The sequence below is a fragment of the Meles meles genome, chromosome 17 (assembly GCF_922984935.1).
Source record: "Meles meles chromosome 17, mMelMel3.1 paternal haplotype, whole genome shotgun sequence".
In the NCBI taxonomy this organism is placed as follows: Eukaryota; Metazoa; Chordata; class Mammalia; order Carnivora; family Mustelidae; genus Meles; species Meles meles.
This window is the reverse complement of record NC_060082.1, coordinates 40,138,350-40,153,806: the sequence shown is the minus strand read 5'-3', so window position 1 is coordinate 40,153,806 and position 15,457 is coordinate 40,138,350. Positions and strand designations below refer to the sequence as shown.

At 47.2% G+C, this 15,457-nt stretch overlaps 1 protein-coding gene across 4 annotated transcripts in view; it reads left to right on the top strand.

The window, feature by feature from the left end:
• The first annotated feature begins 8,496 nt into the window (after positions 1–8,496).
• LIN9 (lin-9 DREAM MuvB core complex component) overlaps positions 8,497–15,457 on the top strand; it is a 72,932-nt gene continuing 65,971 nt past the window's right edge. The window contains exon 1 of one of the 4 annotated variants that reach the window (XM_045982011.1): positions 8,497–8,628. In XM_045982011.1, the coding sequence (XP_045837967.1) occupies positions 8,550–8,628 (79 nt within the window). In that variant the 5' untranslated portion in view covers positions 8,497–8,549. Of the gene's footprint in view, positions 8,629–14,591; positions 14,687–15,457 lie in introns of those variants that run through there. The other 3 variants (XM_045982013.1, XM_045982014.1, XM_045982012.1) reach the window with 3 other exon arrangements.

Genomic DNA, 15,457 nt, shown 5'->3' with positions numbered 1-15,457 from the left:
AGACCCTTCGGCCAGCTTTGTTCTGGACTGGCTACTTCTCTCCAAGTGCATTACAATCTGATCAAGTAGGTTACAATGTAACTGTCATTTAACACAAGGGAATGAGGCCTGGAGAGGTAAAGTCACTTACTTGTCCAAGGCATTGTGGTAGTCCATTACACCGATGGCCCCCAGGGAACCAGGCCCTCCAATGTGCCCTCCCCTCATCGGGTACCTGAGCTGACCCATGCCTCCCTTTAACCAAGAGAATGGTCATTCCAGCTTCCTGCTTGTGGTCAGGAATCTGGCTATTGTGCTGGAGAGGCCAGGTGGCCAGACTGGCTGGAGAAGCCCTGGCCCTGGGCCTGCACGGAGATAGTGAGGTTCTCTTAAGAGGGTAATCAAATGTATTACAACATGATTTTACTTAATTCCACTAGAAATACCTACCAAAAGCCCTCAGCTCTGAATTGCCAAAAACCCAGGCAGAAATCCTCATTTTACTGTATCAATAAACTGAGGACTGTCTGACTCACCTGCTAACTGGAGAGCAAGGCTCTCTACCTGGGGTACAGTGATTAACGGACACAGTCCGTATTCACTCAGGAGTGAACAGGGGTATGTATGAGCGAAGCTGAGTCCTGACACATTCTGGAAAAGGTAAGCTCACCAGAAACCAAATATCTACTCGAGTTGTCTCGTTTGCTTTCTTCACTGATCAACTGTTTCCTTACATCCTGTGGATGCGTATGGGTCCCGAAGGGGCAGTTTTTCTGGGTGAGAATCCCAAAGTCACTCTATGGAGCCGTCCACTCCTTCCAGTCTGGGAGGCTCTGCTGACAGAGGAGCTCCTCCTTGGGTAGCCTTGTCTCCTGGGTTCCCCTCATCGGTGTCCCCCAGTTCAGATGGGAAATTCTGAACTGTGACTGTTTATGTGTGTGTGCGGGGCGGGGATAGGTCTTTCTACTTTCCTTCCCATAGGATAACCTACCATAGCTTTTTCACTGTTCATTACACAAGGTATCTGGTGAAAGAGGTTGCTACTATTCTTCAAGGAAGTGTTGTTCGTCCTCAGTTCTGGCTCCATTCCACAGACCGAAGAACAGAGGCCTCCCTAAGTCATCTGCAGGACACCAGTGAATTCTGCTGAATGTAGTCTTTAGAACTCGTGCCTCAGTTGTATCAGAAATACAACAGGCAATGTTTAGTTCCTTCCGGGTACAACCCAGGGAAAGGGGAGACAGGAAGGGGGCAGGGAGCTGGTTTCACGTGCTGGGATGTGAGCCCAGGGTTTGTGTCTCACTGGAGCCCCCTGAAATTGGTTTAATGATGCCTTCTGCTTTCTTTCATTTTGTTTGAACCAAAGTATTCCTGACCTGGGTCTCAGGAGAAACAGGTATTTGATGACCCTCCAAGGGTCCTAAAGAAACAGGACCTGCCAAGAATTCAATTTGCATCTTCCTGTAGTCACTTGGTTCCAGTGGGAGAGGTGGCTTCTCTTTCCAGTATAGTTTGCAAAATAGTAAATAGTAGCATGCTTGGTGAAAAGACAGAGTGGGAAGGAAAGCATTTGGATGTTGTTTTGTCTTTTCTTTGGTCTTTGGTTTGCTGTTATCATTGAAAATTGCCCAGCGGAGATGTTTGGCTTTGCATTTTCATTAAGTGGCTTAGAAAAGCATTCTGTAAAAAGTGACTTCCAAAGGTTTTCAATGGGAGCACCTGGGTGGCTCAGTATGTTAGGCGTCTGCCTTTGGCTCAGGTCATAATCCCAGAGTCCTGGGATCGAGTTCTGCATCGGGCTCCCTGCTCAGCAGCAGGAAGCCAACTTCTCCCTCTCCCTCTGCCTGCCATCCCTGTTTGTGCTTTCTATCAAATAAATAAATCAAATTGTAAAAAATAACAACAAAGCTTTCCAATTGAGACAAAGCCCCAAAAGTCTGAAAATACAGTCTTTCTTCTAACAGCTTTATTGAGATATAATTCAGATACCACACGTATCACCTATTTGAAATTTTCTATTCAATGGTTTTTAGTAGAGCTATGCAAACATCACTATAGCCAGTCAATTTTAGAACATTTTCATCACTCCCAAAAGAAACCTTATACCCCTTAGCAATCCCACACACTCACCCCAGCCCCCAGCCAACCCATGATCTACTTTCTGTCTCTACTTGCTTATTCTGGACATTTCCTATAAAAGGAATTATACAATATGTGGTCTCTTGTGACTGGCTTCTTTCACTCAGGATGATTTTAAGGTTCATCTACGTTGTAGTATTAGTACTTCCTTTCTGAAGAATATTGTTATATGGACATAGTTTTTTAAAAAATAGCTGCTTTTATTATAAAATAAAAATTTTAGGGGTGCTGGGTGGTGCAGTGAGTTGGGCATCCAACTCTTGGTTTCAGCTCAGGTTGTGATCTCAGGCGTGTGAGATCGAGCCCTGCTTTGGGCTCCACGCTCAGTGGGGAGTCTGCTTGGGATCCACTCTCGCTCATTCTCCATCCGCCCCTCTCCGCTGTGCTCTCTCTCTAAAATAAATAAATCTTGTGAAGTCTGGGTGGCTCAGTGGGTTAAGCCTCTGCCTTTGGCTCAGGTCATGATCTCAGGGTCCTGGGATGGAGCCCTGCATCAGGCTCGCTGCTCCACAGGGAGCCTGCTTCCCCTTCTCTCTGTCTACTTGTGATTTCTCTGTGTGTCAAATAAATAAAATCTTTAAAAAAAATCTTTAAAAAATATAAAAATTTTACTGTAGTAAAGTGATAAATGCAGATATGAAGAAACTAAAAATGACACTACCCAGGGATAGCTACTGTTGGGTAGGTTTTGTTCCGGATTTTAGTTCACACATATATATGTGTAAGTGGAATCATACTGTGTGTACTGTTGGTGCAACATGGCATTTTTTACTGTGGTAAAATATACATAATATACAATTTACCATTTTAGCCACTTAAAAAAAAATTTTAGTCATCTCAACACTGAACGTGGGGCTTGAACTTACAACCCCCGGGACCACGAGTTGCACATTCCACTGACTGAGCCAGCAGGTGTCCCTATTTTAACCAGTTTTAAGAGGGGGTTTGGTGGCATTATGTACGTTCATACTGCCCTGCGGCCACGACTGCCATCCATCTCCAGAACCGTTTCATCGTTCCAAACGGAAACAGCACCCACCACACACTAACGCCCCCTGGGAACCCTGTTCCATTTTCTCTTCCTATCAATGTGACTACTCTACGTACCTCATGTAAGGGCAATCTGTACAGTATTTGTCTGCTTGTGACTGGCTTATTTATTCAGCAGAATGTCTTCAAAGTTCATCCATGTTGCAGCATATTTGAGAATTTTTCTCCCCCGTCCCTTTTTTTTTTTTTTTGAAAGAAAGGGAATAGGAGAGTGGGAGGGGGGCATGGAGGAAGAGAGAGAGCGCATCTCAAGTAGGCTCCATGCTCAGCATGGAGCCCAACGCAGGGCTCGCTCTCACAACACAGATTATGACCTGAGCTGAAATCAAGAGTCAGACGCTTAATCAACTGAGTCACCCAGGTGCCCCTCTTATATGTCATTTTAAATTGGAATACACAATTTAAGGGCCTTGTGATGGATGTGTTACTGTTACACCACAGAGGCAGAAATGAGGCAGGGGGAGGGGCTCAGGTTCCTGACTCCCTCACCTGGTCGATGTTGTCCTTGAACAAGTTTTCAGGTTGTTGGGAGAATCGAGTAACCAATGACTTAAACTCTCTCTCATAAGTATCCAATAAAGAAGCTCAGGAAGATAGTTTAGTGGCTTGCTTGCAGTCTCGCAGTTAATACATGGTAGCTATGGGGCTGGGAGACAGCTTCAGGTTTCAGACTGTGAGTAGACTCATTTAGGGTTTTAGTTTAAAATGCAGATTATCAGGGCACCGGGTGGCCTTGTGGGTTAAGCCTCTGCCTTTGGCCCAGGTCATGATCTTAGGGTCCTGGGACCGAGCATCCCCATCAGGCTCTATGCTCAGCAGGAGCCTGTTTCCCCTTCTTTGCCTACTCGTGATCTCTCTCTGTCAAATAAATAAAATCTTTAAAAATTAAAAAAATAAAATAAAATGCAGATTATCAACTATCTATTAGGAAACTTGAAAGCCTCTACCCAAAAACTGCTTCAGTTGATAAATTCAGTAAAGTCACAGGATATAAAATCAATGTGCGAAAATCTGTTGCATTTCTGGACACTAATAAAGAAACAGCAGAAAGAGAAAGGAAGAAAACAATCCCATTTACAATTGCAGCAAAAATAATAAGGTACCTAGGAGTAAATCTAACCAAAGAGGTGAAAGCCCTGTACTCTGAAAACTATAGAACACTGATGAAAGACACTGAAGAGGACACAAAAAAAGACACTCCATGTTCATGGACTAAAAGAACAAATACTGTGGAAAATGTCTCTACTACCCAAAGCAATCTACACATTTACTGCCATCCTTATCAAAATACCAACAGCATTTTTCATAGAACTAGGACAAACAATCCTAAAATTTGTGTGGAACCACAAAAGACTCCAAAGTGTGAAGCAATCTTGGAAAAGCAAAGCTGGAGGCATCACGGTTCTGGACTTCATGTTTTACCACAGAGCTGTAGTGATCAAGACAGTATGGTATTGGCACAAAAACAGACACAGAGATCACTGCAACAGAACAGAAAACCCAGGGATGGACCCACAACTCTATGGTCAACTAATCTTCGACAAAGCAGGAAAGAACATCCGACGGGGAAAAGACAATCTCTTCAGTAAATGGTGCTGGGAAAACTGGGCAGCTACATGCGGAAGAATGAGTCTAGACCACTTTCCTATACCATACATAAAAAAAGACTCAAAATGGATTCAAGACCTGATTGTGAGACCTGAAACCATAAAACTGCTAGAAGAGAACACAGGGAGTACTGTCTCTGACATTGGCCACAGCAATGTTCTTCTAGATAGGTCTCCAGAGGCAAGGAAAATAAAAGCAAAATAAACTACTGGGGCTCCATCAAAATAAAAAGCTTCTGCAGAGAAAGGAAATGATCAACAAAACTAAAAGACAAGCTACTGAATGGGAGAAGATAATTGCAAATAATAGAGAATAAAGGGTTAGTATCCAAAATATATAAAGAACTCACACAATGCGACACCCCAAAGTAATCCTGTTAAAATGGGCAGAAGACACAAACAGACATTTCTCCAAAGAAGACATCCAGATGGCTAACAGACACATGAAAAGATTATTCAGCATCAGGGAAACACAAATCAAACCACAATGAGTGATCGATCACCTCATGCCTGTCAGAATGGCTAAAATCAACAAGACAAGAAACAACAGGTGTTGGCCAGGATATGGAGAAAGGGGAATTGTTGTGCATGGCTGGTGGGAATGCAAGCTGGTGCAGCCACTGTGGGAGATAGTACGGAGGTTCCTCAAAAAGCTAAATTAGAGGGGGGTGGGAGGTTGAGGAACCAGGTGGTGGGTAATAGGGAGGGCACGTACTGCATGGAGCACTGGGTGTGATGCCAAAACAATGAACACTGTTATGTTGTAAATAAACAAATAAAAATAAATTAATTAATTAATTTAAAAAAAAAAGCTAAATTAGAAAAAAAAAAAAAGTTAAAATAGAACTAGCCTACCATCCAGTAATGGGACTCCTGGGTATTTACCCAAAGAATACAAGAGCACTAATTCAAAGGGACACATACACCCCCAAGGTTTACAGCAGCATCTACAATAGCCAAAGCATGGAAGCAGCCCATACAATATATCCATTCCCATGTGTGATATATATATATATATATATGCCGTATTATTATTCAGCCATAAAAAAGAATGAAATCTTGCCATTTGCAACAACACAGATGGACCTAGGGCATATTATGCTAAGTGAAATAGTCAGAGAAAGACAAATACTATATGCTTTCACTCGTATCTGTACTTTAAGAAACAAACAAACAAGAGGCGCCTGGGTGACTCAGTCAATTAAGTGTCTGCCGTAGACTCAGGTCATGATCCCAGGGTCCTGGGAAGGAGCCCCCCATTGGGCTCCCTGCTTGGTGGGAAGCCTGCTTCTCCCTCTCCTACTTCCCCTGCTTGTGTTCCCTCTTTTGCTGTGTCTCTCTCTGTCAAATAAATAAATAAAATCTTAAAAAAGAAAGAAAGGAGGAAAGAAAAAGACAAAACAAAGGAGAAAAAAAGACAAACCAAGAAACAGATTCTGAGGGGTGCCTGGGTGGCTCAGTGAGTTAAGCCTCTGCCTTCGGCTCAGGTCATGATCTCAAGGTCCTGGGATCGAGCCCCGAACTGGGCTCTCTACTCAACAGGGAGCCTGCTTCCCCCTCTCTCTGCCTGCCTCTCTGCCTACTTGTGATCTCTCTCTCTGTCAAATAAATAAAATCTTAAAAAAAAAGAAAAGAAAAGAAAAGAAAAAGAAACAGATTCTGAACTCCAGAGAACACACTGACAGTCACCACAGAGGAGGTGGGTGGGGGATGGGGGAAACAGATGATAGGCATTAAAGAGTGCACCTGTCCGTGATGAGCACCATGTGATGGAGGGAAGTGTTGAATCACTCAGTTGTACACCCAATATTACACTGTGCTATACTGGAATTTAAAAAATAATAATAAAGTTTAAAAAGCAACAAAATATAAAATACAGATTATCAGAAAAAGAGCCTAAAATTACTTAAACAGCACACCTGCTGTTATGTGTGAAATCTGCATTAGGACACAAGCTGGTTTGCTTTGGTCTAATGATACCTTGACCATGGGCTACTTTGCCACACTTGACTTACCTCAGCCCTCTATTCTTCCATTCTCTGAGTGGACCTTTTCTGGAATTTCTCTCAAAATTGGTAGGACTTACTCCCACCTGCTGACAACAGGGATGAGTTGGTTTTGGCCTCTTGGAAAGTAGATCAGAATGTGTCTAGACCGCACGGGAAGGGTTAAATTAGTGAAGTAGGGGTTACTTTGTAAAATTGAACTTTTCACCACACCGCTCCCCTTCCTACCTCAGAAGTGGCCTCAGTTTTCCAGGCAGAAGCTGGCAGCTGTCCGCAACAGTGAGACCCCCCCCACTCCATTGCAAAGTGGTGGAAGCAAATAGCGGATGTTTGAGCCAAATCGTGTGCGCAAAACTAGTATGAGGCCTGTCCATTTACCAACTTATGGAATCCTCGAAATCCGCTGTGATTCTTCGTACTTTGCATGTGAGAATGTGAAGCGCAGACATTTAAGAAACAACCCTGCGAGGTGCCTTGGGTGGCCCAGTAAGTTAAGCGAAACCCAACTCTCTCCTGCTTGGGGCTCAGGTGGTGATCTCCCGGTGGTGAAATCGAGTCCCGCAACCATCCTTACATCGGCCTTTTCACTCAGTGCAGAGTCTGCTTGAGAGTCTCTCTCCCTCTACCCCTCCCGCTGGTGCGCTCTAAAATTGATTTTTTTTTTTTTTAAACTGCATTATAGATTATACACAACTGGCCGCCAGAACCGCAACCAGGCCTGGGCAGGTGTAGACGTGTCTCCCCTCTTTCGCCTGCCAGCCCCAAGGAACTTCTCCACAAGCAACCATACGTGTCTCCAGGACTGTCCTCTCGGGGCACCGCAATCCACGGTCCACATTTTCGTTCTAGGGCACAGATGCAAGCCGGCTGCCCTGTTACTCAGAACCCGGTTCTGAGTAACAGTACAAAACAGAACCCGGTTGCTCCATGGCTCCAGTGCGCTCAGCAAACCCTAGCGCTAAGCCTGGCCGCAACCGCGCTTCTGGTCCCCGGAATTCACCTGTGTTGCCCTGTCCTGGCCCCACTCTCCCCGCGACCCCCTGAATTCCCGGAGGGGAAGGCTCAGGGATCACTAGCGTCTGTTACACGAACTGTTGACAAGCTACGGTGGCTTTATCACGGACGGTGCCATCTCTCCCGCGCGGGACGAGCTGGCATCGGTGCTCCCGGGCTGCCTGGGGCAGGGGACCCGCCGCCCCGCCGCTGACTCCGGGCGCCGGGTCGGCAGTGCCCTCCCCGCCCGCCGCGAGGTCCTGCGGCAAGCACAGCGGCTGCCCGGCGGCCGGCCGACTGGCCCAAGGCGGTGACCCGGCCGGGGCCCTCCGCAGGCTCCCAGCGGCGGGGAGGGCCGGGCGCGCCGGAAAAGCGCTGGCCTGGCCCACAGGTGCCGCCTGCGCGCCGCGCCTCTGCCCGCCGCGCCCCCGCGTCCTCTCCACCCCCTTATCCCCTCCCCGCCGCAGCCGCAGCGCCGGCGGCGAGCCCCGGACTGCCGGGCGGGCCTCGGGCTCTCCCCGCGCGCTCCGGCGCGGGGCCTGGCAGCGCGGCCTCCTCCGCCTCCCTCCAGCCCGTGGCCCGCCCGGGCGCGTTGCGGGGGGGGGCGGGGGCCAGGGCGGGGGGCGCGGCCCCAAGCCCTCCCGGCCGCACCCCCTCCCCGGCGGCCGCGGGCGGAGCCCGGCCGCCTCAGCCCGCCGCGGCGGCAGCGGCGCGGCGCCGCGGGCAGCGAGCTCCGCATTCGAACCTCCCTCGCAAAGACAGTCTCCGCCCCACAATGCACCGCGGCGGGCAGCCTTTGAAAAAGCGGCGCGGCTCGTTCAAGATGGCGGAGCTCGACCAGTTGCCTGACGAGAGTGAGTAGCACCTCAAAGCGCCCCCCGCCTCCTGCCGACCGCTCGCCCCCGGGCTGCGCCGGCCGGGACGGGCTGCCGTACCCTCCGCCGGGCGAGCGGGCCGGCTGCCAGCCCCGCCGCGCTCCCCCGGTGCTCCCACCCCGGGGTTGCCGCCGCGTCGCCGCCTTTGTTATGGTGTCTGTGTGCTGGTTTCTGGGGTGGTGTGAGCGCCGGGGCCGGAAACCGAAAGCCTGGGGGCCCGGCGCGCGCCCGGCGGACGCGGGGGCCGCTGTCCCGGCCCGACTCGGGTCCCCGGCCGGGTGGGGGAGGAGCGGCCCCGGGACCGCGGGGGCCGTCAGCGCCGCCTGCCCCGCTCGCCGGGCGCGGAGGGACGCCCGGCAGGGTTATGTAACCCGCCTGGCCGGGGCCGCGCGGGGCGGGGGGCTAGGGAGGGGCTGCCGGGGCCCGGGGTCGCGTCCTGTCGTGGCTCCTGCTTCTCCAGGCACTCGGGATCCCCGCTGTCCTCCCCCCACCCGCCTCCGGTGTCCACCCCTGGAAGTGTTTCCGTGTCAAAGGGCCGGCCCCTTCCCTTGGGACCACAGGTGGCTGTGGACCTTTCCAGGGGGATCCAGGCTGGGCGCCCCAGTGTGCAGGTAGCCCCCAGCCCGCAGACTTCCTGGTGTGTGTTGGTGCCTTCAGAATCACGGGGGTACCTTTCTGCATGGCTGAGAGCATCTCAGCATGGTCACACGGTGCCCTTCCTGACACCCACCCCTGCGATTGCCTGCCTTGACGGTGTTTACTCATCCCGCCGCCTCTGACCTGCACACTCACCCGTGTTTAGTAAGTGCAAGCACCAGTTCCGTAGTTTACGCAGGGCAGGGCGGAATTCTGTAATTTGCAGTGTTGTATGAAGTATGGAAGAAGAGTTAATTACAGAAGGGTCCTGATCCACACTCACTTTTCGGTTAATGGGTGTCTATCGTCTAGGAGAGTCTTAGTGTAACAGAACAAAAGTCTCAGTCATGGCTAAATCCCAACTGTGGAAGCTGGAGGCAGATAGACACCCTTAAAATGAGAGATACATATAGCCAACTCTGTTTTTTCTGTGGGGTCATGTATCCTTAATGTGTTACAAAGTGAAAAGTTCAAGTTACCAAACTGGTGAAAAGAGTTTGTGTTTTTAAATTTGTTCTAGACCAGGGGTGCCTCCGTGGCTCAGTGGGTTAAAGCCTCTCTCTGCCTTTGGCTCAGGTCATGATCCCAGGGTCCTGGGGTTGAGCCCCCACATCAGGCTCTCTGCTCAGCAGGGAGCCTGCTTCCTCCTCTCTTTGCCTGCCTCTCTGCCTACTTGTAATCTCTGTCTGTCAAATAAAATAAGTAAAATCTTTTTTTTTTAAAGATTTTATTTATTTATTTGATAGATCACAAGTAGGCAGAGAGGCAGGCAGAGAGAGAAGGGGGGGGGGGAGCAGGCTCCCTGCTGAGCAAAGAGCCCGATGCTGGGCTCGATCCCAGGACCCTGAGATCATGACCTGAGCTGAAGGCAGAGGCTTAACCCGCTGAGCCACCCAGGTGCCCCAATAAGTAAAATCTTTGAAAAAAATAAATAAATTTTGTTCTAGACCAGAGTGAAGTTGCAGTAGAATTTTCTGTTCGAGGGACATACTTGATTTTGTAATGTCCAGGAGGGTAGCCTTGAGGCACCTGGGGCTGCGGAACTCTTCCAGATGTAGCTAGAGTGATGGAGGAACAGAATTTTAAATTTCATTTTATTTTCATTAGTTGAAATTTATGAGGTTCTATGTGGCTAGTACTGCATTGGACAGGGCATCTCCATAGGCCATCCATGAGTTTTGTTTTTTCTGGTTTGGAGAACACAGTTGTGATTTCAGATGCCCCCAAATAAGGGTGGGCCTACTAAACAACGTGCTTGTCATCTAAAATCTGTGTTCTCTTTAGAATAGATATTTTATCACGGCTTAGAAGTCACACCCAGTAAACCTGTTATTTTGATTACTGTGGTCATTCTGTTGAGATGACAGGTGTTTTAAGTGGCCTTTTAACTGTCATTTGGAATACTTGCTTGTCATTTTTAAACGTTTATTGAGGACTTACTGTGGTTCTTCGTAGAGACTTGGGACTGACAGTAGGGTTCATATTCCAGCTGTACTCTCAAACTGTATAACTGACATTTATATTACTTTGTGACATCTCTGGTCCATTGGGATGTATATGGGCGTATATCTGTGGTCTTGTGTGGTTGGCCATAACATGTTGAAAGCGGGAATTACCTTGCTTCATTGGTCACACAGACCTACATATTGGGTATGTTTAGATACTTGATTTATACTGAATCGAAGGTAGCATAAGAGGCGTTTCTAATGAACCTGGAGCAGAGTTTTGGAAAAGGAAAGTGATTTCAGTTTGATACTGGAAATAGCTGTGTGTTCCTCTGCCAGTTTTAGTCAAAGGGGCTAGCTCATAAATTAGCCAATAGCCAGTATAACATTATCAATAATAAAAGCTACCATCTGAGTACTTGCTGAGAACCAGATGCTGTGCATAGCTTGTGATACGCATTTGCACACTGAGTGCTCGTATCAGTTGACTAAGTACTCTTACCAGCTGGATTGTGTGTGTGAGGAATCGGAGGCTCTCTTCTGCTCAGACCTTTCCTCTGAGCTCCCGGACTCAGTATCCCTTGCCTGTTTCACCTCTCAGATGTCTCAGCAGCCCTTCACACTTCACGGGTTCAAGACCTATGTCATAACCCAGGGGTTCCTGTCTTAATGAACAGCTCCACGTGCGTTCACTGAAACCTAAATAGCTTTGGTCCTCCGCTCTCTTCCAGGTCCCATACCAAAGCCTTTACTATGTCTTGTAACTTTTACCTTCTCCATGTCTGAATCTGCGTACTTCTCAGCATCTTCTGCCCCAGCTCAGGTGACACCCCTGTGCACCAGTCACCATTCACCCACGGCCTGCCCCCACCCCTCAATCTACACATGGCCAGAGCCGTCCTTCCAGAATGTGTACATGTCATCCTGCTGCTTGGAACATTTTTGTAGCCACAAGAGCCTTTGGACTCTGGCCACACTCCACCTCTCCAGCTTCAGTTTGTAGCACTCTTCCTCTCATCCTGTCCCTTTGGGCTAAATTTGGCCTTTTTCTTTCCCTGTACTCCCCAGGCTTGCTTCTTTTTTTTTGCAAGGCCTTTGCACATGCTACTCTCATTATCTAGAATCCTCTTCCTTCCCTTTGCTTGCAGTTGACAGCTACTTATCCTTCCGATCCCATTTTAAGCTTCTTTAGAAAGTTATTTTCTGGCCGTGACAAAGATTACATCTTCTTATTAAATCTTTTCCTACTACCGTGGAACTCCTTGGAGGCACCTGTCACAGTTACAGCTTTACGTTTGTTCATGTGATTGGCTAGACGCCTCCTGGAGAAGGTACCTTTCTGTTTTGCTTCATGCTTGCATTTCCGGTTCCATGCATAACACCTGGCTCACTTCTTTGACCTTTTTTCATGGCCCCCTTCATTTGCTAGCTACTCCCTAAACACAGTACCCTTTCCCCCTGTTCCTTGAATGTTCTAACCGTTCTATCTCAGGGCTTTTTTTTTTTCTTTTAGTTTGTTATTTCTTCTGCCCAGACTCGTTTCTTGGACCTCCTGCTCCCTTAAGACTAGTTCTTTTTATTTATTTAATTTATTTTAAAAAGATTTTATTTATTTATTTGACAGAGAGAGGCAGCGAGAGAGGGAACACAAGCAGGGGGAGTGGGAGAGGGAGAAGTAGGCTTCCTGTCACACAGGGAGCCTGATACGGGACTTGATCCCAGGACCCGGGGATCATGACCCAAGCCGAAGGCAGACACTTAATGACTGAACCACCTGGGTGCCTCAAAACTAGTCCTTTTTAAATGTGACTTCCTCAGAGAACCCTTCCCTCACTCCCCTGTGTAAAGTAACCCACCCCCACGCAGAGACGCCCTCGTTTGTTTCCTTTATGACAATGGCCACACATCATTATCATTTCATGTACTCGTTTATTGTGTGTCTCTTCCCACTGGAGTGTAACTATCAGAGAGCAGAGACTTTGTCTCTCGAGCTTTAGGTAATCCCAGCCCCTAGAATAGTGTGGTAGCAGGCATTCAGTGGGGACTTTGTTGTTTTTGTTGTTGAGTGATCAAAGTAATGGTAGCAATAAGCATGATCTAAAAATTAGCCATGTGCTATGCGCATTGTTATCCAAGCACTTTTACATATGGTAACTTGCATAATCCCCATTTTACAAACCAAGAATCAGCAGCACAGGGAAGTGAAGTAAATTGCTTAAGTAACCCAGCAAAAAGTGGCGGAACCAGGATTCAAACACAGCTAGCCTCCATGTGTGCTCTTGACTGCTACGCTATACCACCTCTCAGAAAAACGGTTAAAAGTGGTAGGTCAGAAGCCCCAGGACAGAGTCTTGCCTTCACGGAGCAGGAATGGATATCCTTAAGGCTCACATCCCTTCCTTCAGATCTTTGCTCAAACATCACCTTTCAGAGAACCTACTCATGAGCACCTCTTAGCAAAATTGTCTTCCTCCTCCCAGCCCCAGTCCACCTTCCTGTTATCCTGCTTTACTCCCCACTCTCCGCAGCGCTCACCATCACTCGATGTGTGTGTTTGTCTCCCTTCCCTAGAACTTAACTCTATGGGCATGGGACTTTGGCTATTTTTCGTGCTGTTGAATCTCCCGTGCCTATAGCAGGGACTGGAGCGGGGGTGCAGTTGGCACTCCCCATATTCACTGGATGCTACCACTTTTTCTAAGATGAATGATATTTCGGGGCACCTGGGTGGCTCAGTGGGTTAAGCCTCTGCCTTTGGCTCAGGTCATGATCTCAGGGTCCTGGGATCGAGCCCCGCATTGGGCTCTCTGCTCACCGGGGAGCCTGCTTCCCCCGCTCTCTCTGCCTGCTTGTGATTTCTCTCTCTGTCAAATAAATAAAATCTTTTTTAAAAAAATGAACACTATTTCTCTTGGTAGCTACATGGATATGTGCCCTGTCCACTATCTGCTTCCCAGGTGTGTTGTTCTGTGTGAGGCTTTTTAGCTAGACTTTATGGCCTCTTTCCACCATGTCGCCCCACAGTTCTACTTCCGCTGGTCATTAAACCAGCGTGCTGTTTGGAGGCTGGTCAGGTGTCTCGTTACCTGGTCTCCACATCTGTGCAAGAGACTAGAGTGAGAGCGAGGGTGACTTTGGTGTTATGGTGTGTCTGTTCCAGAAGCCTCTCATCCTGCCCTGCAGAGAAGTCAGCTGAAGTTCAGGGTTGAAGTTCACTCCAATGAGTGGCATAAAAATATTTCATAGCCAGCACCGCAGTACATTCTCGTTGCTTCTTCTAAGCCTCTTGTCCGTTTATAAGAGTTGTAAATCGTGGCTGCTTCTGTTAAACACCAAGGAGAATTAATCTGTCTTCTCTGATTTTTTACCTAGTTCATATTCTTCTTTCTTACTTTATTCCTTGGAATCATCCTTTATTTATTTATTTTTGTGTTTTTATGAAGTGCCATAATGGATTGGCTCCTTAGAGTTATTTTACACATTGTGCACTTGCCATTTAAAATTTTGTCTTTTCTCAGTGCAGGTAAATGACCAACCTTTCAAATAACATTAACCACTGCCTGATCTTAGATTATATTCTGGCAAAATTAAATGGATTTCATAGTAATGAGATGAGAACTAGCTGGTTCTAAAATAAAGCAAATTTTAAAATGATGAATGATATGTAATGATTTGATTATAATAAAAGAAAAAGTGTTCTAAACAGTTTTTGGGTTTTTTTTTTTTTTAGTTAAAAGAGGGAGATTTCACTCATCTACAGTTCTGTGAATAATTTCTATTTTGGAGCATAGAAAGGATTTTTTCTGTTAATTTTTGTTGTTTTTGAGCTATAATTGACATTTAACATTGTATTCATTTTAGGTGTACAACATAATGATTTGATGTATGTGAAATGATTGCCTCACCTGGGTTAGTTAACACCCATCACCACACATGGTTACAATTTTTTTCTTATGGTGAGCACTTTTAAGATCTATTTTCTTAGCACCTTTCAGGTATACAATACAGTATTGTTAACTGTGGTTGCTGGGCTGTGTGGTACATCTCCGGGATTTATTCATCTTGTAACTGGAAGTTTGTACCTTTTGACTGCTTTTACCATTTTGCCCACGCCCCCAACCCCCACCTCTGGCAACCACCAGTCTGTTCTCTGTATCTAGAAATTCAGGTTTTGGGTTTGTTTTTTAAGATGCCACATATAAGTGAGAGAGACCATCCTTTTTTTTTTTTTTTTTTTGATTCACTTGGACTTCTTTGCAATATACATATCCAATTCTGAGATTTTCAGTTTAGTGCTCTCCCTATCTCATAAAAATTTATTTCCCTGTGGTTTCTCCTGCTTCCCCTCACCCATAGATCCCATCCTTTATTCACACCAGAGCCTATAGCCCAGTGTGTCTTCAGAGTGGGCCTGAGGGTTACCTGCAAGAGAACCCCCGAGGACCTTTATTAGTAATACAGATTCTGCATGCGTGAGGAGCTTCCTGGTTTTTCTAATACACATTAAGGCTTGTTTCAGGCAGTGACCCCCTCCATCGGTATGCTAGTCCCTCTGGCTCTTCTAAACTCCCTTTTGCAGCTTGGGTCTTGAAGGGTTGCACACATCTGCATTCTAGACTTTCCCAGGCACTTGTTGCCTCATACCTATAGTGCCCATGGATGATTTTTATTTTCTCTTCTCTCTGCTCTATTACTGCTTCTGGTCTTTGGTTCAGTAAACGTCAGTC